Consider the following 24,233-nt stretch of genomic DNA (forward strand, 5'->3'; position numbering starts at 1 on the left):
TTTTACTATCTTTGTATATTTCTTTTAAAGTCGTTACACATGTCCCTAAGTTAACGCACTTGATTTACCACGCATGCGCAACGCAGCAGCCATGCGTACGCGTGCCCAACCGCAGGAAGACCGTCCCCGTGACTTGTCAAAGCGCGTCGCACAATGTCGGCTGCACGTATCATGGAGGACGCAAAGCGACAACGCCCGAAGAAGCCTTCGTCCATCGCATTCCGTGCTCATTGCACTACGCAAAGAACTCCGCGTTTCTTTTTTCTTTTGTGTGCCTGTAACAGGAAGCACACGTTTCATAACCGCATGCCGTTATTACAGCGCAGATGTTTTCTCTTTCTCTTGAGGCATTTGCAGCAGGCGAAACGATGCCAGCCATGGCTGCCTATGTCATATGGGTAAAAGCACGGGGAGGAATACCAGCTGCCCAGAGACGTAATGACACAGCCGCTTTCCCAAACTGCAGACACAGCGTGCCGTTAAAATAAGAATGATAATTAAACTGCACTACAATGACCAGCTGTAGTGCGAATTCAAGTCATGTCATTCAACGTGGTCGCGTTGACGCACACTGCATGTTGTACAGCGGCGAGAAAGCAAAGCGCTGCACAATGCAATTCAAAACCGAAATGTCTGCGGTTTTTTGCTCTCGTATGTGAAATTCTTGTCTGAACATATAAATTAATTCATCCCAAATCCTGAAACAGATCTTTGCCAACTTAACTAACGTAACGGCATTTCAGTCGGGCTCCACTCATTATTTGTCAAGGTTTGAGCACCGCAGCCAGTTCGTGGCATTAGTGTTCGCGACGTGGGCTCCGTTATAGTAGCTCTGGCGACGTCTGTCTTTTCATAAACACAAAACTGAGGAACACTGAATAAATGCGAAGCGGATGCGATACGTGACGAGATAAAACCCGCAATGACTGAAATGCGACAACGAGAAGTGGCTGCACAGCGCGTTGAGCAAACAGCGGAGAAACTCATACACCGCATTTCTAGTGACAAGCAAACGCTGAATTTTCGGGTAGTTCATTTCTCTTTTATCTTTATATATTAGCGACCTCGTTTACGCATGCTTGATGCGTGACAGGTTTCGCGTTGTCTCACGTTGTCTTCAGATCCGCGTCAGACGTTGTCAAACTGCAGCCGTAGTGCTGCAATACCTTGTGCGCGCCATCCAAAAAGCGTAATATGCGCTTCCGCTCCCTCCGAATCCATTCTGTTACTCCATAGCTAACCATTATCTTATCTAAGCCTCACCTGAGGTAACCAATTTACACTGCTCCCACTCAACTTGTGAAACAATATTAAGGTGTTACATTATGTCCCGAAATTACACAGTGTGTTATGATGGACGCCGTATAGTGGAGGGCTACGAATTACTTTTGGCAACCTGGGGTTTCTTTAACGCCCAGGTGGTCAAAGCACGGCCCCCATCGGAATGTCATCGCCGCGGCCGGGGATGGAGCACGCGACCTCGTGCTCAGCAGGCAGAACGGCATGTCCACCGAGCCACCCGCAGGGAGTCTGGAGCAACTTGCTTTATAGGCGGCGTCCAAAACGTGACGGCCAGTCGTGATTCCGGCTCCTGCAATTGCTTCTACCGCATGCAGCCAGCAAAAGCATGGCCTCTGAGATCTGCATTTGTTATCCACACGGCGCCTAAGCAGGGGCGCGGATTTAGACGTCACCTATATTCCGCCCTAGAACGGTTAATCATTGAAATTCGTTGACAAAAATTTGGTCTGATATTACCAAAGAAGTTACCCATCCGTAATCGTTTTGCATGGGCGCGATGCTCCAATGGCACTGTTTTGTGTGTCTCTGTCACGCGTGCGATGCTTCGCCAATAAAGGTCAATAAATTCCTCTATTAATAAAGTCCTTGCGGGCTTTGGTGGATCAGGGAGCCGCCAGATGTCACCGTCAGTGACGCTACTCGTGTTTACACCTTCGGACACACGTCTACACCTTGGGACACACGTAAAAGGCCCCCGTGCGCTGTTATAAGTAATATAGACGCCGCCGGCGCCAGCAACGCAACGGCGCTTGCCCCGAAGCGTCGGCGACAGCGAAGTAAGCGAACGGATTGGAACATTGCTGGCGCGTTGCCCACTCCGCGAGGAATGCCTTCAGCGGCGTGACGAGCGACAAAGCCACGGATTGCGACGCCGTGCCACCTGATGGCACGCGACCAGAAGCTATGTAATAGCGTGGGCATGTCACGGGCGAGGACGACTTCGCTTTTTTTCTTACAATTAATCACGCTAATGTGTCGTTCGCGTGCTGCATTCTGAGGACGGTGGAAGCCAGGATTCTCCTCTCGAGGCATAAATCGAGATAGTGATTCTCCCAAATGACCAGATAGGACCTTGTGTTTTGAAGCACTCGAAGCAGGACTCAGAGAGAGAAACGTCAATGAAACGTAGCACCAACAACAAAGTATAAAGGTTTCTAAAAGTTAGTAATGTTCTACTTAATCGCAGTCCTAAATACGGTCAGCTATGGCCTCGAAAAGCCATCGAAAATGCTGACATACCTCCAAGCTAAATCGCGCGGCTCAGTGCGTCATTTCCTGTTCTCAACCTCGGAATACTCGAAACGATAAGAACCAGCGCCGAATTTAAATACTGCTCACTGCGTCGCCGGTAGCACGGCATCACAGCTGCACAGTTTGTCAGTCGTACAAGTTGTAGTCAGACTGCTTTCCACATGGCGCTGCTATCCTGAGTGCGCGGGTGCGTATATGCATCCGGCGACAAAAATTTACGGACCACGGCCGGGATCTCCGAAAACGTTCAATTCCTGAGCAGCCTGTAGCAGTAGACAGTAAAACTGTACACGACAATGTTGTTAGCATGTTCTAGTCGAGGCCCGAAATGCAAATATCAGACTGCGTTGCGGGGTCGCGGAAATATTCAGCTTTTTCTCAGATATATAGCGTGCCCCGCAATATTTTTGTCACCAGGTGTGGGCCCTTGCAATTTTTTTTTTTAAATAATACCGCGCGAACCGTCGACTCCATGGCGTGTCTCGGTGGCCCTGTAGTGGCGAGGGGCACTCCTGAAGCGAACATCGCAGGAGAATGCGTTAAGACTGGCAATAGACTCTCAGACCCGAGCATACTGTCGCCTCTGGCACGCCGTGCGGTCGACGCTCACGCGATATTATTTTGAAAAATTGCAAGAGTGAGCTTACACGATAGATTTCGCGGGCTCTCTCTTCTCGCCAGAAAAAAGTAAACGCGCGATAACTAAACCTTGCTGCAGACATGTCATTTTGACGTCTCTTACGATTATCTGTACAACTCCCTAGGTAACACCTCGACAATTTTAACAACAGTTAAAGAGCTTGCTAATTTCATTTAGTTATCCATTCGGATGCCTTGGACTAAAAAAAAAAAATCACTGGCGGTTTCTTAACTCGACTCCGATCAACATGAGCTCGGTCTTATTCGCGTAGGATGATCCGTCATTTTTTTAAAGCTTTGTTTTGTGATAGCCGAGACAACCACCGTATACATAGACCCCCAACGGATTTTCGCTATCCTTAAGCACAGGAATGCACCAAATCAAAAGCGCCATTGCTGACTTCTAACACTTGAGAAATGAGTCACCGGTTACACAACGTCGCTGACGCGCAGGCTGCAAGGTCCACTCGTCTATACTCTGTCCCAATCCTCGGAGCAGTTTACATGAGAACAATCAACGTCGCCGCATTTAGAAACCGCGCGTGTCGCATTCCCCGTCCTTCGCGTGGAGGGGCGGAATACGGCATTCGCACGAAACGTGCAGCGACCTTGGAATTGCGTTCGCGTACACGGGCGCCTTACGCTGTGCGCATTGCTCTAACAGCGCGCAAGGGCAGCCATTGTTGCCGCGCCAGGCACACCGCGAGCAGCAACGTGGTATACATTGCGATGCACAGCACGTACAAACAAGGACATCCTTATTCCGCGCTTAATTATAACAACTATTACTTTCGTCTCCTTCTTTCGCGTGTGCGCGTGTGGGCGTTTCCGCCATCTATGAGGGGAATCGCCGCACACACACACACGCGCGTTCGCGCGCGAGAGATATGTCAAGGAAGCTGGCAAGGGCTTGCGGAACTAACCGGCAAGGAAAGACCTCTTCGCTTTCAGACACGGTCTTGAATACACGGAACAAAAGAGAGGCACTGAAGAGACAGCAGAGGAGCCTCTTGTACGCGAGATGTAATTCGTGCAACGAAGGACAACCTCTCCTTTTTTTTCTTTTTCCACCATGTTACTTGACTCCCACCGGCCCGCTTCTTCTCTTTAATTCAAAACAGATAAAGCTTCTCCAAAGAAAGCTATTCCACCGTAGCACCGCAATGGATTAAATTACGCACAGCACACTATGGACAACAGCAGGAAGGAGCCATCATTTGCCCGTACGCTCCAAGAAGGAGTTATGAGCTTCCGCAGTCAAGTCATGGGCGCGCAGCAGTCAGAAAGGCGTCCGAGTTTAAACGAGGAACGCGCTTAAGATTCTCAGGCATTTTTCAACTGTTTCTATAGTTGTCCACGACGGCACGAAATGATTGCCGACACTGATTGATTGACATATAGATCGATTGATTCATTTTGTAAAAAAGTAAGTGGAACAACAGTGCATTTTTTACGGCAAGTTTAATGGTGCATATCTTCAAACTGGTGTCATTCTGGAAGTTCGTTCCAAGTAGATACGCCTTGCAAACTCACCGGCTACAATTCGTAAACTACAATATGTGCTGTAAAGTAATTAACTAAGAAGTTAGTTCGTGTCTTTTTTTTTATTAGTCGAATATGTGTTTCAATTTCTCGTGCAATGTCCGCCTTTCTGAACAATCCAGCTCGATGGACTAGAATTATGTTATCCGCAAGTGGAGACTTTTAAAAATTCCGGCAAATTTAAGAATGATCCCCACGTATATCAGCTGATTGTGGGACTACATACTATTTATTGAAAGATATAAAGAAAACAATATGATATCGCCACATGGAACGGCTATCGAACAACGTATATACACAGAGAAAAGAAAGATTACTATATATATAATATAATAAGGCAAATGTTGATCAAAATAAAACAATACCTACGGCATATTCTACAAGAAAAAGAAAAGATATGTGGATACAGCAGATAAACGTAGTGCAGTACGAACAATAGATACAGCAAAATCAAGAACAAAATACAGCAGACGCAGTAACAGTCAACGCATCAGTCATTCCATGTCCGGGACACCAACACTAAGCACATAAGCAGTTTGATTTCTGCTCAAAACATATCTAATCTGGTTAGAGAAATACTGCATAATGAGCAATAAGTGACGTCATATCGCTGGATTCACACGGAAAAGAAAGACGACAGGATGCGCGCTTCTTCTAGCACACGACCTGTCATCTTTCTTGTCCGCGTGAATCCAGCGCTATGACGCCAGTTAGTGCAACGAACCAACTAGCTCTAAAATCTGTAGTCCTGCATAATGCGCCGTTGAAGATATCAATATATTGAGAATGGTAAATATATGTTTTCTGAATACGTTCCATTGCATCTTTCCCAGAGCTTTCTGATATGATGTAAAAATACCTATCCACTCTTGTGAGAATGTTTTTATTATTATTATTATTATTATTATTATTATTATTATTATTATTATTATTATTATTATTACTACTTTTTATGCAGTGCTATTGAGCAGTTCTGGGCAGTCAATGTCATCAGGCTTGAATAGGACCATAAGGCTGGCTTCAGTCCCTCGGCTTTCCAAATAATAATAATAATAATAATAATAATAATAATAATAATAATAATAATAATAATAATAACGAAAAATAAGGAAGCGTTATATTAATTTAAATATGTAGGCCTTAGCAAAATTTCGCAGTGGTTTACGGGGGGGGGGGGTGCCATAGGGAGGGCTCCGGAATCATTTCGAACACCTGGGCTTTGATTCAAAGCATGGCGCACGAGCATTTCTGCATACCATTCTCCATCGGAATGCGGCCACCGTGGCGGGTATCGAACCCGCTACCTCATGCACAGCAGCGCAACGCACCGCAGAGGGCCAGGTGGTATGCAGTGTTGCGAGTCTGAACTGAACAGAATGTAAGCACGATCTTGGTCATTTTTCTGCGTCCCCACTCCCCTTCAGTGCGCCGGTAGCTTCTTCCTTTCTTTGTCCTGCTCACTAGATAGTAGATGGCCTGTGTCAGCCAGCGGTGGTAGCCTGCGGTCACGTTGACATTCACCCAAGCCACCACCACCACTACCGCAAAGGACAAGGGCGAACGACGAATTCCTGTCGCCGAACGAGGTGCGTCATCGGCCGGAAGTATAAACGGTCGGCAAGTTGGCGTCGAAATGCGTGACAACTGCTTCCCAGCGAGAGTGTCGGCGCGCGTGCGGTTGCAGTACGCGCGCATCGAATGTGCAGGTGGCGCGCTATCGGGAGTCTCCATACGTCTTCATACGGTGGCTCCCATGTAGCTAGACACGAACAGATGGCACTATGGCACCGCTATGGTTCGCCAATCGCTGCGCATATCGGTCTCATGACATCTGCGGCAGCTACAGCAGGCTCCGAAATTCCGCTGACAGAAAATACTCGCACTTTCTAACGTGTCAGTTAGGGTCCAGTACATATACCGCGCGCGCAGTGAGTGTACAATACCTCCTACATAACAGAAGGTATGCGCGATTCCATTCGTGACGTGACTTGAGAAAGTGGGAAACTTGTTAAAAGAGGGCGCAAGAGACGCTCAGCGGGGCCTATTTTTCTTTCTTTCTTTCAGAATTACGTGTTCGCGTAACATGGTTTTGAATAGTTAGTTACATGAATCCGACTAACGAGTCAAACTGCACCGCCGTCGAGGGGGGGGGGGGGGGTGCTGAATCCACCCCAACGCTACTTCAATGCGCACACACTCGGGCCGAGGGAGCGTCGGGGCGGGTCGAGTCGACATCGAGGAGCGAGTTGGCTCTGTCGACCGACCCCCTCGGCAAAATGCGCGCGGACGCAGTCGAGTCAAGCTGCTTCAGTCCGAATTCTGACTCGAGGAACTAGCGTCGAGTTTATGAAAACGAAGCTAGGCGTAGCGTCGGCCTTGCTAGGTGACCTTAGAGTGCGGAGGTCTTTTATAACCTACAGGAGGCGTTGGAGCGTCACACTCACAGAAAACGCTTGATTCCGTCTTGCTTAACACCGTGGAGCAAAATGTTCGGGGCCGTCAACCAACAGAAAACGAGGGCCAGGAGAGATGGTCCACTGTCCATCACTAATCGTTCCGTAAGCCACGACAGGTAAGTGAAGTTACGGAAGGATTAACGACGGACAGTGGATAATCCTTCGTTTCCGCTCAGTGAACGCCGCGGTAGATAGCCTTTGGTTAACGGTGATTTTTGTTTTAAGTACGGCACATTTTTCATGGGAACAGCTAACTCGTAATAAGGTCAATGACATAATTATCCAGCCTCATTGGAAACTAGAAGATCATATGACGAACTAGGGAGCCATCAATGCATTAAATATAGCAAAGATGCCTTTACAAGCTGATTCGATAGTAAATGTGCTGTCACGCGCAGGTGGAGGAGCGTGAATTCCTCTTCCACTCTCGTCGGCCTCCTCCACCACATTCCTAATTTCACACATTCGCAACCAATTCGCCACATCACTTTGATTCCTTTACACCGCCCTCGGCATATTTCCCATCGCAATCTCTCGCACCAACGGTCGTTTGACTGAATGACTGGATCTCCACAATGCGGTGCCCTATCTCAGCTGTAATCGACAGCGGCACAGCTGTATACGCCACACGCAAAATGCCGACAACGCCGTCTGTCGCCAAGGCTAAGAAGCGTAGGCGGGCTCGGGCGAGCACTGTTCCCGTCAGCGCCTATGCGCGTGCTGTCATGTTTGCGTTCTTGATCGTGATTTAACGTTTCTGTAAGCCTTCAATGGTGCCTTGAAACAACTGTAGCGTAATTGGGTGTTTTAAAACGCGCAAAAACTCGCCAGGCACATACTTAGTTTGCGGTGCTGATTCACGAGCAAGAGCGAAGGCGGCGGTGGATCGCGGCTATTCGATAGATAATATAAGTAATCGAGCTTTGTTTACTGCAGTTTTAGAGCGATTACTGTGTTTTTATTTTTTGCTTGATGTCGCTGCGCCTTTAGTGAACGCTTCCGCGTTTAAACTTCGATTATATTATCGGGTTTTACGTGCGAAAACCACGATCCGATTATGAGGCACGTGGTAGTGGGGGACTACGGAAATTTGGACCACCTGGGGTTATTTAACGTGCACGGACCTAAATTGACGTACACGGGTGTTTTTGCATTTCTCCTCCATCTAAATGCGGCCGCCCTAGCCGGGATTCAATCCCGCGACTTAGCAGCCCAACACCTCAGGCACTAAGCAACCACGGCGGGTTGTCTAAACTTGTTCGCCTCGTCTACAGACCAGAAGATACAATAAACATCAGGCTGTTGTTACCGATGAGACGCGATGATCGCCTTTGAATATAGAAAAAAAAAAACAGATGCGAAAACTAAGCCAGAGAATGCGGAGCGAAGCTGTGAAGCGCTCATTGTGTTTAGACGCTTTGAACAAAGGGGTCCGTGTCAAAAAGCAGGTGACGGCGCCTTCATAAAGGCGTCACGCAATCACCCACGCGTTGCACGGAATCGGCTGTTGCTCTACCTATCGATGGCGCTGAAATGCGACCTGCGGCGTATACAGCGTTTGGTGTACGCTCGCCTCAGCTATCTGCATGTTGATTGCACAACCAGGCTTCTGTGAGCAATAAAGGCTTTTGACAGGGCATCGAACCTTGTTTTGAATGCCTCTTAATATCTATTCGCCGTAGTGGGAAACGCCTGCACGTCGAAGCTCTGATGTCTGCAACTAATGCATATTCACTTTATCCCAGCTGTGTCATGCGTTGTGGTCAATTCTGAAACCCCCATGTTTCTTGCTTTCTTTTCTTGCTAGTGGTGCTAGCTAGTGCTTGTTCTCCTTTTTTTTCTTTTGCATGAAATGGGTCTATACTTGTTCATGTTGCTTCTCTGTAGTTGTCTCTGCTTTGAAAATGATTTCAATGTAGCACGTGGTTTACAATAAATATTTTATGACATGCTTTGTATTCGCTTTCAAGCTAGTGATTTTGTGTCAACGTACTATGTTAAATAATTAAAAAGCGCTGCATTGGCTATTGAGACTCGGAGCACTACAACAGGGCATACAACATGCGGTTTAATTCTGCATTTGAGTGCCAGGGTGATACTAGTAAAAATAGTGGCGACACTAAGAAATAACATAAAATATAAAAGTAATATGCTCGTGACTGATCAGGGAGGCAAATTTTCAGCTATGGCGTCTTGTGACATCTCAATCGCGTGCTCCCGTGAAATCACAGAAACGCTCTGCTTGTTTAACGATGGAACATGTGAAATACATGCTGTTCAGACAGTGGTAGGACACAAGCATAAAAGCAATCAACCCTTAATTATTGCCGGAGTCCTATATGTGCTATTTTTCTCAGGCTCATCGTGCTGGTTTGCAAGCTTTACCGTCGCTGGCTTCTCACGTGGCCGCGCGTGCACGAACCATGCATTCGCAGGCGCGACGGCGCTCCCTCAACATACTATAAAAATACACCGCATGTAAACGCAGCAAGTGTGTGCATAAGGAACGTTGGTTCACGGGCCAACAAATGAAGCCATTAGCGACCGGGGCGGTATAGTGAAAGCGGCATACTGGCGATGAGCTCCACTTCGTAGGCAAGCTTGTTGGCGCTCATCTGCGGCAAACACTCGGCGCGTAAGGAGACAATGTCGTCCCAGACAGCCGTGAAGTCGGACGCATGTCCACTATTGTACGGCGCGATTTCCTTGCGCACGCTGACACCGCAGAAGTAACTCTGGGACGCGCACAAGCGGCAAATGTCCCGCACACACTTCGGTCATGCCTGCAATGGAAGCAGGCGCATCCGGCCAGAGGCCCGCACGTGGTTCCAACGGCCGCCGCTACGCGGCTTTCAGTGGCGCGCGCTGCGCATGGCGTATAGTGGTGGCGCAACCCACCGCCCCGTTCCAAAGGTGATGCTCACAACGTCCATCCATCCAGTGGGCGTTCCCTCTAATGGTGGACAACGCTACAAAATCATTTGCGCCTCTCCCCTAGAATGCCCGCAAGATGCCCGGAATCTTGGCACTCACATCTTGGCTTCCCTGAGGCTGGGGACGCTGCAGAAGCGTTGCACCTGCGTCTGGCTGGTGCCGTACGAGGCCAGCCAGATGAACGTGGTCCCCAGCAGCACGTTCCACAGGGAGACCGACGACTGAATGTCCAACTGCGTGCTGGGGCAATCGAGAGGGAGAGAAACCAAGCAGTTGGAAGATCAAGGTGCCTGTATTGTATACATGTAAACGAGAAGCACAAAACAAAACAAAGCTGCCTCCTTGGCCTCTTGCAAATTAGTCCCAAAAGTTGTGACGTTTGTTACGAGACTAACCGACGTATTTCGAGCACTTCGCAAGAAACAGAAAAGAATCATCAGAGAGTAAAGGAGGACAGGCACTACAGGACTAAGTACTAGGACTAACCTAACGCATACAATTTACTATGCACTTTACCGTCATTCGCGAAGTGGTTGTCGTATCGGCGCGCAAGTATCACCAAAAAACAGTAAACGCTATGTTTTGCTAAACATCGACTGTCGAAAATGATCACCGTCCACTGTTGGCACTGCCGGCGGCGTCTCATCTTGTCCCGTGACAGTCGTGGCCAAACATTTCTTTTTTTTTAATAAGCTGCCACTTTGTCATTTCTCTAAATCTGCAAATCAGCGTCGCCTCTCGGTGCACGAAATAATGGACAACTGCCTTTCTACGGCAGTTAGGTAATACAGTTAATATGTACAGTCTTCGTCAAAAGAAACAAAGTCACTGGAAGCACGAGTGTTGCCCTACTGCTCTGTATGCACCATGTCGACTCCGCGCAACTCTTCGAACTAGAGAGCTCTGCAGGGTAAAAAGAAAGAAAAAGAAGCTAGAATATGGTGGTTAATGTTTTGAACCTGCACAGTGTTTGAAAGCTAGGAAGCACGCGGCAGTGGAGGTCTCCGGATTACTTTCGAGCCCCTGGAGTTAGTTACGTGCACCAAAAGCACGGCACACGTGCGCTTCAGCATTCCTCCTCCATGGCCACCGCGGCAAGGAATCGAACCCACGACCACGTACTCAGCAGCACTATGTCATAGCCACTGAGCTAGAGCGGCGATTAAAGCCTTGGAGCGTGACAACAAGCGACCACTTTCCACTACAAACGAGAGGAAACTGCAACAATAGGCCGACTGAAACCCACGGCGCCGACTGCGATTATGCGCGCAGTTACTCAGTTTCTTTTTTTTTTCTTTTTTTTACAAAGGACGTATACAAAAAATACACGTATGCTTCTTAGCACACGCAATAGCTCGCCGCTCCGACCGTAAATATGGCTATACGGGTAGCGATAGCATCCATTCTCACAACAATAGATTAGCAGCGCGCTATGCTTTTTTCTTGCTTTCTTTCTTTTTTGCCGTGTTCTCAGCCTCAATTGGACGTTCTGCTAAGAACGTGAGACACAGTGCATGATGTAACAGCTTTCACAATGAAACGCCCGAGTCTTAAGCACTGTGTGCAACGTTACACCTATACCTGAGCAGAATAAAAAAAACGCGTGCACTTACTTTAGAAATTGTATGCGGCCGCCTTCTTCCGCTGTCGTCCACACCTTCTCTATGCTTCCGACCTTGATGACGCCCTACAATAGAACGTTAAGGAGTCCTTGAAGGCACCCCCTAACGACGTTTAGCAAACGGCACTCGTCCACACAAGGGACGGTAGTAAATATACCGAAAAGGGCTACGGAACTTCCCAACCTAACATAGGACATACAAATTGCGAGTTCAAACTGTAAAGAACAAGAGAAAAAAAAGAACAAATCGAACGCTTCGTTTCCCGGAGAGTATATTGTCTCAGCCAGGAACAAAGACAGGACCGACCGACAAACAAGCAAGCAAACAAGCAAGCAAACAAATAAAAAAACATCCTTCAGCGCTACGACAGATAACATACGGTTCTAGTCAAAAAATTTGAAGCCATTCTGCGAGCAACAAGATCTCTCGCCGGGCCTCGATAGAAATGGTTTTATATAGCCGTAACACGCCTGGCGCTTCGAAGCACAGGGCAGATATGAGAGTCACACCTGTCATTAGGCAGCTTTAGAAACAGGGGACTCAGAATTAGGGAACCGTATCGGCCATGCGCACAAAGGAGCGCAAAGCTCCTTACCAGACGCGATTTGTAAAACTGGCTATTTTCTGGGCATTTAAAGTGACGAAAGTTCTGAAGCGCGGCCACAGCAATATACGTCCGGCAATACTTATAAATTCCCTAGATGGTGCTACTCAGAAACTATTTGAAAAAAAAAAAAGAAAACGCTATAACATTCGCACTGAACACTGATGTCAAAGAAACGGGAAACAACCGCGCAAAACAAACATCGCGACACGACTTACAAGATGCCAGTGCAAAACTGCCAGCAACAATTAACAGCGCGACAACAAATTAAACGCATCGAATGCGAGATGTATACCAGAACAACGACTGTGGTCAGTCCCAGCACCATGACGGTCATCTGAAAAGTGTCCGTCCACACGACCGCCTTCATGCCGCCCTGGAAGAAATACAAAGACGGGCTGAGAGTCGCACGTACACACGCTAGCCTAGCAAAACCTTAAAAAAAAAAAAAAAAAAAAAAAAATTGAAAGCAGCGTGAAACCTGGGGTCTGGCCGCATATCATTTGTTACATTTCATATCATTCGTTACATTTCCATATGATTTGTTACAACCGTAGCATCCGTCGCGCCGAGTGTGTGTATATACACATACACCAGGTGTCCCAACTATCATGCACCAAGATTTAAAAATATGCAAATACCACGCAGCTGGACCGAACCAAGGTAATGTTGTTTGCCGTCGCTTGGAGATGCTCAGACTAATTTTCTTTTTGGCATTCTGCCTATTTACATAATTAGTCCTATTTAATTAATCAACTTCTCAAATATTATAATTCGATTAAAAGTGTCAACGAGAAAATTGCCGAGCAGCATGAAAAACTTCGGATACAGCCTTTTGTTCCTCAATACGTGCTACACAAGTGTTTTTCAAAGCGTGAAAGAGGCCCGCAAATGCGCGCAAAATTGCCGCGCGACTGGCCGCTCGATCCACTTTGCGTGCATTCGCGGGCTTCTTTCACGAGAGTTTTTATCGGTAGGCGGGCAAACATGTTTTTTAACACATAGTCTATGCATGTGTGAATAATAAAATAAAACAGAAATAAAAAATTACATGACAAAGCGAAGTAATAAACATCAACATAACAGAAGGGCGCGAAGAATATCTAATTAATGATGCGGAAATATACTTATGGCTTCATAAACATGCTATATATTACATGCGATATATAACCATCAGTAAATGCATAAAACAGACAGGAAAAATATTCATTGGTGCGCCAAACATGTCGGCAATGTAGGAAACAAGTCTCTTGCTGAACTTCTGTAATAGAAATGACTGGCAAGCTTCTCTGTCCTGGTGAGTGTAGAATCCTGATTTCAAAATAGTGGCCGTAATTTCTTTCGAAAGTTTGGGCTAGTGTGTTCACATGTTTGGAGAGGGGGAGCTACGGTATAGATTTTGCATGTGAACTGCGATTATTATAGCGTAGTCTAGAAGAGGTATCCGTTTGTCCGGTGTAACGTGCGCGGCAAATGATGCATCCAAAGAGATGTACAATGTTACAAGTGTTGAACTTGTAATACCCTTGGATTTTGAACGAAAACAAAGATGCGGTGCTCTTGGAAACATTAGCGGTACTCATCATGGGGCAGAATTTGCATCGAAGTTTTGCGCACGATGCGCAGCCTTTGAAGTTAGCTGAGTTATTTTTGGAGGAGATGACATAATCTCTGGTGGCGCCGTCTGTGTACCACCCACGGAGGTTCGAGAACTATTTGGCGCATTTTCTCGCTCTGCAAGAGTAGGGTATGATGCTTCCGGAGGAAACGATTTATGTTAGGAATTGATGCTGAATATCTGAAGAAACGGTTAGTCCGTGAATCTGGGGGAGCCGGTTTGCTGTTGATGATGATCGATGAAATTTAGCTCTGGGTGCTTGCAATCGCACTCTTGATGAAGGTCGGACACCGGTTGAAACGTCGAAATTAAAGGTTTGTTTTTTGCTTTTTTACGTGCACCTGCAGGTCTGTCTAACTGCGCGCGCGCGCGCGCGTGTGTGTGTGTGTGTGTGTGTGTGTGTGTGTGTGTGTGTGTGTGTGTGTGTGTGTGTGTGTTTAAAAAGAACTGCATCGATACAAGATAACGCCTCACGTGCACTCCTCAGCGAGGCGTTCCACAAACACGCAAAATGATTGCGATTCCCGATTGGAGCCCACAACGAGCCCGTTGGGTTTTCTAAAAAAAGCACGAGTTGGCGAGCGCGGCGCTCTCGATCGCGGCGGATGCGACAACTGCGCCTTCACTTCGAAATGACGATCGTGCGTCAACACCGGCCCGCCGATAGATGCGACGGCACAGCCGCAGTAAAGAAGAGGAGCCACATACAGGTATATTATGCGACAACAAAAGAAGCATTGCATAAGTAAACCCTCTTTACAACAAAGCACTACGGAATAGAAAATATACTTCGTTATAAGCGGCATTACAGTAAAACAGGGATGTTCTGAATGAGTCATAGCACCGCGGGACGAGCACGCTCTAACAGCGCGTGAGCACGTAGAACGTACATTAAAGCAAAGCCAGACTCGGCAGTGGGAGAAATTCTGCGCACTCCCGTGAGCAGCTACCTCGTTCGTCGGTTATCGTCACGTGACACAGTTCGACCAATGAAGCTGCCGCCGACATTTCCCTCGTCGCACTTCGCGCTAAACGTAATTCGCCGGCGCTGCACTTAGAATAATCCAGTCCGGAATGCATACACTCCAGTCAGTACCACGAAAAACCTTGTATAAACCGATATTTCGATTAAAGCGATTTCGTTATAACGGAGGTTTTCAGCACTTACAGACACGGGGAGTGGGTATTCCACTTTTCCTACTTCTTCAAACAACATATATACGTCGGACCCGACTAAAACAAACGTCAAGTAATGACCGTCTCAGAACCTTAGCAGCGTTGAGGGTAATTTTTCTACATTGATTCGTTTGGTTCTAGAGCGAAACAATGTACGGAAAGCAATAAATAAGGCAAATCTTATTCGTAAGAAAACAAGGATACGACACGTTGACTTACCAGCACAGTATAAAACGTGCAAATCAATCCGAGGAAGAGAATAGATGCCCAGACAGGAAGGCCCGTCACTTGAACGAGAAAAAGAGCATGAAAATGTTTTCAATTTTGCAGACGTTGTAAAGACAAAAATAAAAACAAATAAATAAATAAATAACGAAATAACGAGGTTTGCTGAAGCGCGCAATCGCGCGGCAATAACAACGCCTGCCTTTGTACCTTTTTCAAGCGTGATTTGGACCCGCAACATTGACAGCTGTTCTCGCGAGCAGCTTTTTAACGCAGCATGCCGGGTGCTTTCCCTTCAGCAATGTCGTGAGCGTTCAGGTATAGTGTTTACGATAGCAGAAGATTGCAATTTTCGCACCGGTCCCTGTCAATAATATTTGGGGTTTTACGTGCCAAAACCACTTTCTGATTATGAGGCACGCCGTAGTGGAGGACTCCGGAAATTTTGACCACCTGGGGTTCTTTAACGTGCACCTAAATCTAAGCACACGGGTGTTTTCGCATTTCGCCCCCATCGAAATGCGGCCGCCCTGGCCGGGATTCGATCCCGCGACCTCGTGCTCAGCAGCCCAACACCATAGCCACTGAGCAACCACGGCGGGTGGTCCCTGTCAAACGTCACTGAGTACGGTAACGTCCGGCCATAACTGCACATCAATAAGACAACGTTAGTGCATTCGAAAATTAGTTAGAACCTGACCTGGTGAAGGGCGCACGGTTCTCCCGCGCAGTGTCAACCTATATACATAAATGTACGCAACTATATACAACTACATACATACATACATACTTCGTAGCTCGCGACATCACTCAAACGACGACGCCGTGTTCGCGCGGCCATTTCGGCGCCAAATGGGAGAAATTAGGAAAGCTGCACCTTCATTTTCTTCCACCAAACGCCCGCCTAGGAAATGCGGATGGCGTTGCTTATATACACGAGCGATTTATCAGTGTAGCTTGATCTACGAAAAAAGAACCGCCCCTCTGTTTGTATACGCACGGAGGCAGGTTTCCGCCCTTATGTGTAAAACTTCTTTAAATTTCGAAGGCCTTAGGAAGACAGAGAGAAACGCGAAAACAAAAAACGCGTTCCCATCCGGAAAATAAGGAAAATATACCTAGAGATATTACACCACAGTAAAACAAAAAGAACTACAGACGAATTCCAAGGTGCAAGGTCGTTTCCGCCATTTACGGCAACACATTAACACTGAGCAAGATTTATCTCACTTCTTTTTTTTCAGAGATTCTTAATGACTTTCGGAATTATCCGTCGATGATGAAAGTTTCACTTTTTTACTTTTCTGCAGGTGGATGATGGCGGCACGCTGTAGGCACGCTTCCAGCAATTTTAATTTTTTGGAACGGTCCGCGCGGAAGCCACGCTACGCGGCGGTTGCAATTTCACGCTGCATGTTCGCCATGGTAAGAAGGCCGACACAAATAATGACGAAGCTTATTGCGTGGAAACGATGGGCAAGCTCTACGCAGATTTCGTTCTGCCGCTCGCTTGCCCTGGCTCAAAACGTCGAACGTGTCTGCCGGGGGTCACGTCTAAAGTCAATCAAAGGACGTGTCTTAAGCGTCATATTTGAAACCTCTTTCGAAAAGTTGGTCAGTTCAGGTATACTGTGGCCCAGATCGTATTTCGCTGGAAAGCGACGGCACGAAGGTTTCCCGAGGAATTAGGAGTCGAGCGCAGCGCAGAACTCTGTAGGAACCTTTCCCTCACAGAATGAAACCGCAAACTCGTTGAGGCTCTTGCACAAGTCGTCTACCGTTAGCGGCAGGCGCTTGTCAGTTACGGCATACAGAAATTGACGAGATTTTTACGTCGAAGCTGTTAACGGGAGTTTCCCAACGGTTTTCTTGCGGTGGCGAAGGACCGCCTGCGATGGCGTGGTCGACATAAGATGTCAATGCCACGCAACGCGTGCCGCACGCATTTTCTTTCAAAAGCAATGACAGAGTTCACCAAAAGACTTCAGGTTAAGCCCTCTGAAACAAAGTAAGTTACGTTCAAGTGAGGTTTTAGAAGCGCTTTTTTTTTTGTCACAGATATAAAACTCCCTAGCTGGCACCAGCTTTGTGGTATAGTTAGAATGTTTTATATAAGTGAAATTTACTGCTAAATACAAGAAGAAAACTGCATATACATGAGCTCGACACACGGCCGGGAACATTCTTTTTATCTGAACACATCGAGAACATGTACCTATATGGTATGCTATAAGACGAAATATTTTTTTTTTTCTTCGCGAAGCGTCAGAAACGCATGACCGGAAGTTTTCTGCGGTCATGAACGCACCGTTGCCACGGCGAGTATAAAGGTGTCTATAAGATAAAAAGTCATTTTGCGTATGTCTCATTCGAATAGGGAACAGCTTTAGAAACGGTTTTCTATTTCTTCCTTATTTTTTTACATAGATCCGTAATAGTTGTTTCTCGGGCCACGTTAACCCGGCTCCACGCGCACGTTGAAGGCCAGTTAGGAGTTCGTACGGCGGCCGCGGTGAAAGCTGCTGCACTCGAACGCTGCAATGTAGCGCGGTCGCTGCTGCATTCGGTCGAGGTGGTGAAAAAGCAAACAGACCCCCCAGCACTACCGAAGGGCGCAGTTTTTGCTGAGGCAGTTTACAGATGGGCATACAGCTGTGAATCTTTTTCTAGCCAATCATAGCCCACTTTTGTGCCTATGTATAAGTTTCGCTTTCTTTTAAACATCAGTTTTGAGATGGGCTTACTTTTATGAAAGACTTTATTTTTTTCTGTAGCTAACGAGGGCCCACTTTTCTGCCACCGTGGTAGAAACCCGAACGAAACTATAGGACGGCGCATTTGCTTTGACAAGAAGAAACACAAGATAGACGGATAACTATTCTCTGCAGGCTGGCCCAAATGCGCATGGAAGAGACAGGGCCGACAACTCCTTGAGCACCGTCAGTGGAGCTGTCGAAGAGAATTCGTCCCCATGTCGGAAGTGTTAGCATACCGTAATGTGAACGGACCACCGAAATGTTACCTTAACCTGACGTCACTGGGGCCAACACTGTTCCTGTCTGCGGCACAGTATTTCCTCACGTGACGATGCTCATTGAGCTAAACTAAAACGAACACCTAAAATGACAAAAGATAGAATAAGGGTATCGAACAGTCACTTACCCGATTCTAACGCGACTGAGGGCCCGTATAGCACGACTCCCATGTATAATAACTGAAAAAATATGGGAGGGTAGGGGTTGGGGGGGGACAAGTGGTTAAAAGCTGCGGGGTCTCAATGCCGTAAAAATACTAAGGGAAATGTGACAGGCGATAAACGTGCTTGTTTTACCGCCTTCCATGTTTTTTTCCCGGTCCGCCACCACGTCTCTCCCACTCCGTTTACATTCGCCTACCGCTGCCCGTCTACAGTACGTTGCTATATGTTATGTATATATCAGCTATACGTCATATACATGTCATCGCCAGCGTGTGGCTTGCGGTGCGCACCCACAGACTACGTCACTAGCGTTTAGATCCTGTCGGCGCGTGCAAGCGCCTGGCGTGTTCATGGCATAATCGGCAGGGCACTGGTGTAAGAACACAAGAGGATAAAAGTTCGGTGCCGCCGCCTGCATGAGGTGAACGTTCGTTTACTTGTTACGTGCAAACCAGTCACGCGACGCTGCCGCCTCTAATACGGCTCAGCACGCGCAGTGCTGCGCTGCGATGTATGAGATGAGGTTACAGACGCCGGATGTTACCGGTAAACAATCTCGCCGACGCGTCAGCTCCCCATGTGAAGGCGCCCATCAATCGTGGAGGCATTACGTTGTAGAAAAAAAAAAAAAACACGCTAATCAATAAGTCGTCATTGAGAGCGAAAAGGCAACGGACATAACAGGTTCTCTTACGCCTTTTTTTAGGGTACAAACGCATGCGCATCGTGTACTCACCGTATTTGTTATGAAGGATAGTGAGCCTAAGGTCCTGACAGCTCCCGAAAAACGCCTCTCCAGGTACTGAAACAAGCAGAAGGAATTGGCAAAGTGAGTATGAATAAACGTAGCCAAACAAATTATTTCCTTACTGCTGAGATCTCATTTGCAAAACAAACGAGCCATCCACCGAACATATCCACAGCAAGGAGTGACTGAACAGGGCTATGCCTGTTATTCATTTTTTTTTTTTTTTTTTACTCTGATAATCGGCCTATAGGTATAGCAGCACCACAGTTTTATTTATTCCCATGACCCAAGCCTTAACGTCAGTCATCAGAGACTGCACAGAATATTGACACATGTTACGAAAAGCATACAGTGCCGACGAATATATGTATTTCCCATCGTGTTCACCTCAATGCGATGCAATAATAGCATACCTGTTACATACAGTAGAAAAGTGGAGAGCTGGGCTATAGTTGGTATACGAAATACATGGTATCGAAGCGCAACCACACGCACGCACGCACACATAGAGGGCCCTCGGGCCTTGACAGGGTCCGCGATATGCGTTTTAATTCTCTATGAACGCGATTGCCGCGAGCAGTTTCCACACGCTGACGCCGGACGCCGTCCCGCGGTGTATACGGCGGAGATTAATTTCACCGCGCGTCGGCTGCGGCATTCATAACGCCCGGAGGGGGCGCACACCTCGCGACCCCCGCGCGCTTCGTCCGAGCCTCGGGTCCCATATGACAAGGCACCGACCGGGCTGCACCGTCCAGCGTTTCTCGTTAATAAACCCACGCGTGCCAGGAACATTTCCTCCCACGCCGCGAAATGCGCGGGCGTTGGGTTGGCACACACACACGGGCGTACCGCGGACTGCCTCGGCCACGGGCATCGTTTCGCCCTTATAACTCCCCGAGGTCAGGATATCGCAAGATCACGTGGTGCTGCAACCTTCCACTCCCCCCCCCCCCCCTTCTCCACCTCCTCCTGTTCCTCCTCAACCTCCTCGTGTTCCTCGGGTCAAAGACTGGCCGGGCAATACCAACGCCTCCTAAAGCTTTCGAAAGGTATATATAGGAGGCGTTGGCAATATCTGTGGACACTGTGCAGTCGCTGACGTCACGGCATTTTCTTTGAGGGGGAAGCGCCGGTTCCACCGCGCGCTTTAAGAGTATAATTTATGCACTGCAAGAGGCAGCTCATAATACAGCGTTTACGACGTTATCTGTCTTGTAGCGCCATGTCGGGAAGACGCTCCAGATAACGGACGAGCAGTGGTGGACGGCAGCTTTCACGGTTATCGTTCGTTTATGTCGGATGGAGAACGTGTGTTCATTAGTTTTTCTTTCCCGCTTTCTTTTTTTTTTATTGAAGGCGTTTCATGCGACGAACGTATGTACACACAAGGCTTTTCATCTAAAACCTACTCCCCATCACACTAACAAATGAGAAGCCGTGAGGGGAATCCACGCTTGTCTTTCGAAGAGTCAGAAAGTCTTGCGAGAAAACTCACGCGTCACAATTTACTGGGTCTTGCTGGTCTCGTGGTGCGTGTCATTCCACATATTCGTCGTTTCCTTTTTTTATTATTACCTTTTATAGAAATATTCTAGTATTCATTACCTATATACCAAATGAATAGCTCAATATAGCACTTAATTCTGAAAGTATCAATGTCCCGGGAACTTTCAAGGAACGTAAGCACAAAGGCTTTTTTTTCGTTCTTTTTTATAGCGACAGTCTAGTATTCATTATCAATAACACTGAATATATAACTCAGTAGCCTGTTCAACTTAATTATGAAAGTGTCAATGTCCCGGGAACTATCAAAGAGTGTAAGCACAAGGCTCTCCGCCAACCGCAGCCACATGAAAGAGGCCAAGGCCTCATTTCCAGACCATGGGCGCTGCACGTCTGACTCGATCTGTGCTTGATCCTTGCTCGGGGTTGCTTGAAGGCTTGTTTCGCGAGCTACAAAAGGCTGCAGACAGCTGTTAGCCACGCAGAACGAGTAAGCTATAACTCAGCAGCAGGAAGCTGCCACGTTCAGCTGAAAGCGCGTATATCTTCCCTACGGCGACAAAACTCATCTCGCAGCTGTGCACCCAGTCAAAGGTTAAAAAAAGTGTATCGCGGTTTAAAGCTTGGCAGTCTTAAGTACACTCGGCGAACGCGGTCAGAGTGCTACCGTTTCACCAACCAATGAGGTTAACTGTCGAAAGGAAACACGTTTTTCAGTCAAGGTTAAAGGAAGCGACAAGGCTTTTTCTTCTTTTTTTTCTTCCTGGCGTGCGCGACATTTTTTTTTCCCCCTTCTTCTTCTTCCTGTAAAGCGCTCCGTAAAGCGTAACGTACAAGTGACAAAAATGATGACCTGACTTTGACTGGTTTAAAGGACACTGCCGCAGACTTCCTCTTTCCCAAGGCCTCTTCTCACTGTGCGACTGCAGCTTCTGAACGACATTGTGGATGACAGAAACACCTAGTGACACTGATCGAGTGGTTTATTCATGATTCAAGCAAAACCCGAATTACGAAAGACACCGTATCGTGGTGTGCCCCGCACTGACTGTAACAACGTCCCATGAATATAAGTGCACGAGCGTTCATGCATTCTGCGCCCCCCCCCCCCCCGGGAATGCTACCATTGCGGTTGGGAACCGAACCCGCGACCTTGTGCTTGATAGCAAGACGCCATAGCCACTGCACCACCACGGCGGTTGTATCTCTCCATTCAAATATGGCTTTATTTGAACCTCTCATAACGTTAAAAAAAAAGAGCGAATAACGAAGAGAAGAGCTACGTGCCCGTACCACCAAAAGTTATACCGGGCTTGAAGTCAATTATAGAATAAATGAAAAGATGTAAAACCCTAAAAGAATTTACACTATGGCAGCAGCCAAGGTGAAGCCTCCACATTTCGCGTTTTTTGAAAAAGGCCATGTCTACGCAGTCAAGCATAGAAAAAAAATCTCTTTTGCATTCAATGATTTCCGCGTTCTTTTAAAAAAAGAAAAGAAAATTCGACAGCTATTCCTTGCACGACGAGATCTATTCTGAAGAGTACGGTGCGGCCAGTAGGTCTGCAAGCTACAATATTCCGTTAAAAAAACCGCGCTGGTTCACAATAACCTTGAAAGAGACGGAGCAGAGCCCCGAACAATTCTAGCGCACTTAGGCAACGTACGCGCACGCGTCTACACCGCATTGGGTATCCGCAGACGTTGGTTGCGTTCCATCCGGCCCACACACAACTTTCTGAACTCTCCGGCTTCACTTTTTTTAAAGCTGTACAATCCGGCTCCCATTGTACCGAGCTGCCAGCAACGAACACTCTCAGCGACGTCATTGAGAGCGTTCCGCGTTCCGTTAGCGCACGGGCGCCGCCCACACTTCCTCGAAACGATAGCTCCACGAACTCTTCCTTTGCTCGTCCGCCCACGTCACTTTTTTTTTTTCCTGGGTTCGTGCCTCCCTTTTCCTCATCGTCTTTTCCCTCCCTCTTTTCTATTATTCATTCTTCCTGCAAGATATATATATATATATATATATATATATATATATATATATATATATATATATATATATATATATATATATATATATACCCTTTCTTTTTCTTTCTTTGCGACTTTTCATAGGACTCTTTACAAAAGCGCGAGCGAGATGGAGACGTGCGGACCTGTACCGTCCTTGGCCGTTGCCTTGGCGAGGCGTCCAGTTCGGAAGAGAGCGAGGACGCGCGCGTGGTTGCCATCTTCCGGGGCTTTTTACGCGTGGGACGTCCGATGCAAGCGCGGTGACTTGCGGACGTCAAATGCCGTAACACGAAGCGTTCGCTCTCCATGAAGTCCGTGCCCACGGACGCGTAGGACGCACCTCGCGACCGACGAGTCCGAACGGCAACGCGTGAGTGCTCGGAAAAGGAAATGCCGCCTTCCTGCCGACCGTTCAGAGCCTCCGCAGACCAATGCGTTCCAACACCTGGGAAAACTAGCGCAAGACGAGAAAGGAAGTGTAATCCCTTAAAGAGTTCCTTTTGACGCAGTGACGCAATTATGGTTCCAAATGTTTTATTTATTATCACTATTTCTCTTATGTTTTGCTGTTCACATGCTTGCTGTTGCCTTTAGTCGTTTTGTTCATAATGCTTCTTTTTATGTATTCTCATGTTTTTTATGTCTGTTGAAATTTTGTATATGTATATTTCTAGCACACTTATATTTTGACTTCATGTTCATCTCTGCCTGCCGATCGATCATATTTTTCTCTATTTCGTTCTGTTCCTTCTTTACATAATTTAAAGGTTCTGTTGTACGCCGATATTATTTTTATTTTTTGTTAGTAGTACTGTACATTGTAATCATAATCACTTTTCTGTTGCACTAGAGCTCTTCGTTTCTGTTAGTGTACATTCTATAAATTTTATTTCTGTCCTGCCACCTATGTAATTTTTTTTCTTATAATTACCCACCGAGGGTCCCGGTTACAGTCTTCGACTTTGGGACCCTCGTCTGTAAAACGAAAATGTAACCGTTTCTTTGTTTGTAATGAATAAACTTGATTTGATTTGATTTGATTTGAATCAGGGAACAACAAAATTTAGCGGTGCCAAATAGAACAAGCATTTCTCCAATGCTATACGCTGCGTTTGTTCTGTGGATTGCGGTTCCAGAGGATATTGAAAGTGCGCACTCTAAACCAAAATTACACCCTTCGGGTCGTATGTTGCCGTGCAACAATAATCGTCATATGTCTTGTCCGCATTTCCTTTCTTTAACGCTGCGAGCCCGGTACTTCCCAGTAACGAACGGCATGCGCGTTATCAGCATGCCATAGCATTCCCGACGGGAAAATAGCGGGCGCGGCGTTTTCAAGAAAGGAAACGCAAGCAAGGCAGACAACGATTATTGTTGTGTGGCAGATATACA

The 24,233-nt window shown here is 47.1% G+C and overlaps 1 protein-coding gene across 2 annotated transcripts in view; it reads right to left on the reverse strand.

Annotated features, from left to right (window-relative positions):
* LOC142582794 (sodium-coupled monocarboxylate transporter 1-like) overlaps positions 1-24,233 on the reverse strand; it is a 117,127-nt gene that overhangs the window by 23,542 nt on the left and 69,352 nt on the right. For both annotated transcript variants that reach the window (XM_075692837.1, XM_075692838.1), the window contains exons 2-7: positions 19,305-19,370; positions 18,532-18,583; positions 15,364-15,431; positions 12,646-12,726; positions 11,738-11,811; positions 10,224-10,364 (exon numbers count right to left, since the gene is read on the reverse strand). In XM_075692837.1, coding sequence (XP_075548952.1) covers positions 10,224-10,364; positions 11,738-11,811; positions 12,646-12,726; positions 15,364-15,431; positions 18,532-18,583; positions 19,305-19,370 — 482 coding nt within the window. The remainder of the gene's footprint in view (positions 1-10,223; positions 10,365-11,737; positions 11,812-12,645; positions 12,727-15,363; positions 15,432-18,531; positions 18,584-19,304; positions 19,371-24,233) is intronic.

The sequence above is a fragment of the Dermacentor variabilis genome, chromosome 5, assembly GCF_050947875.1.
Source record: "Dermacentor variabilis isolate Ectoservices chromosome 5, ASM5094787v1, whole genome shotgun sequence".
Taxonomy (NCBI): domain Eukaryota; kingdom Metazoa; phylum Arthropoda; class Arachnida; order Ixodida; family Ixodidae; genus Dermacentor; species Dermacentor variabilis.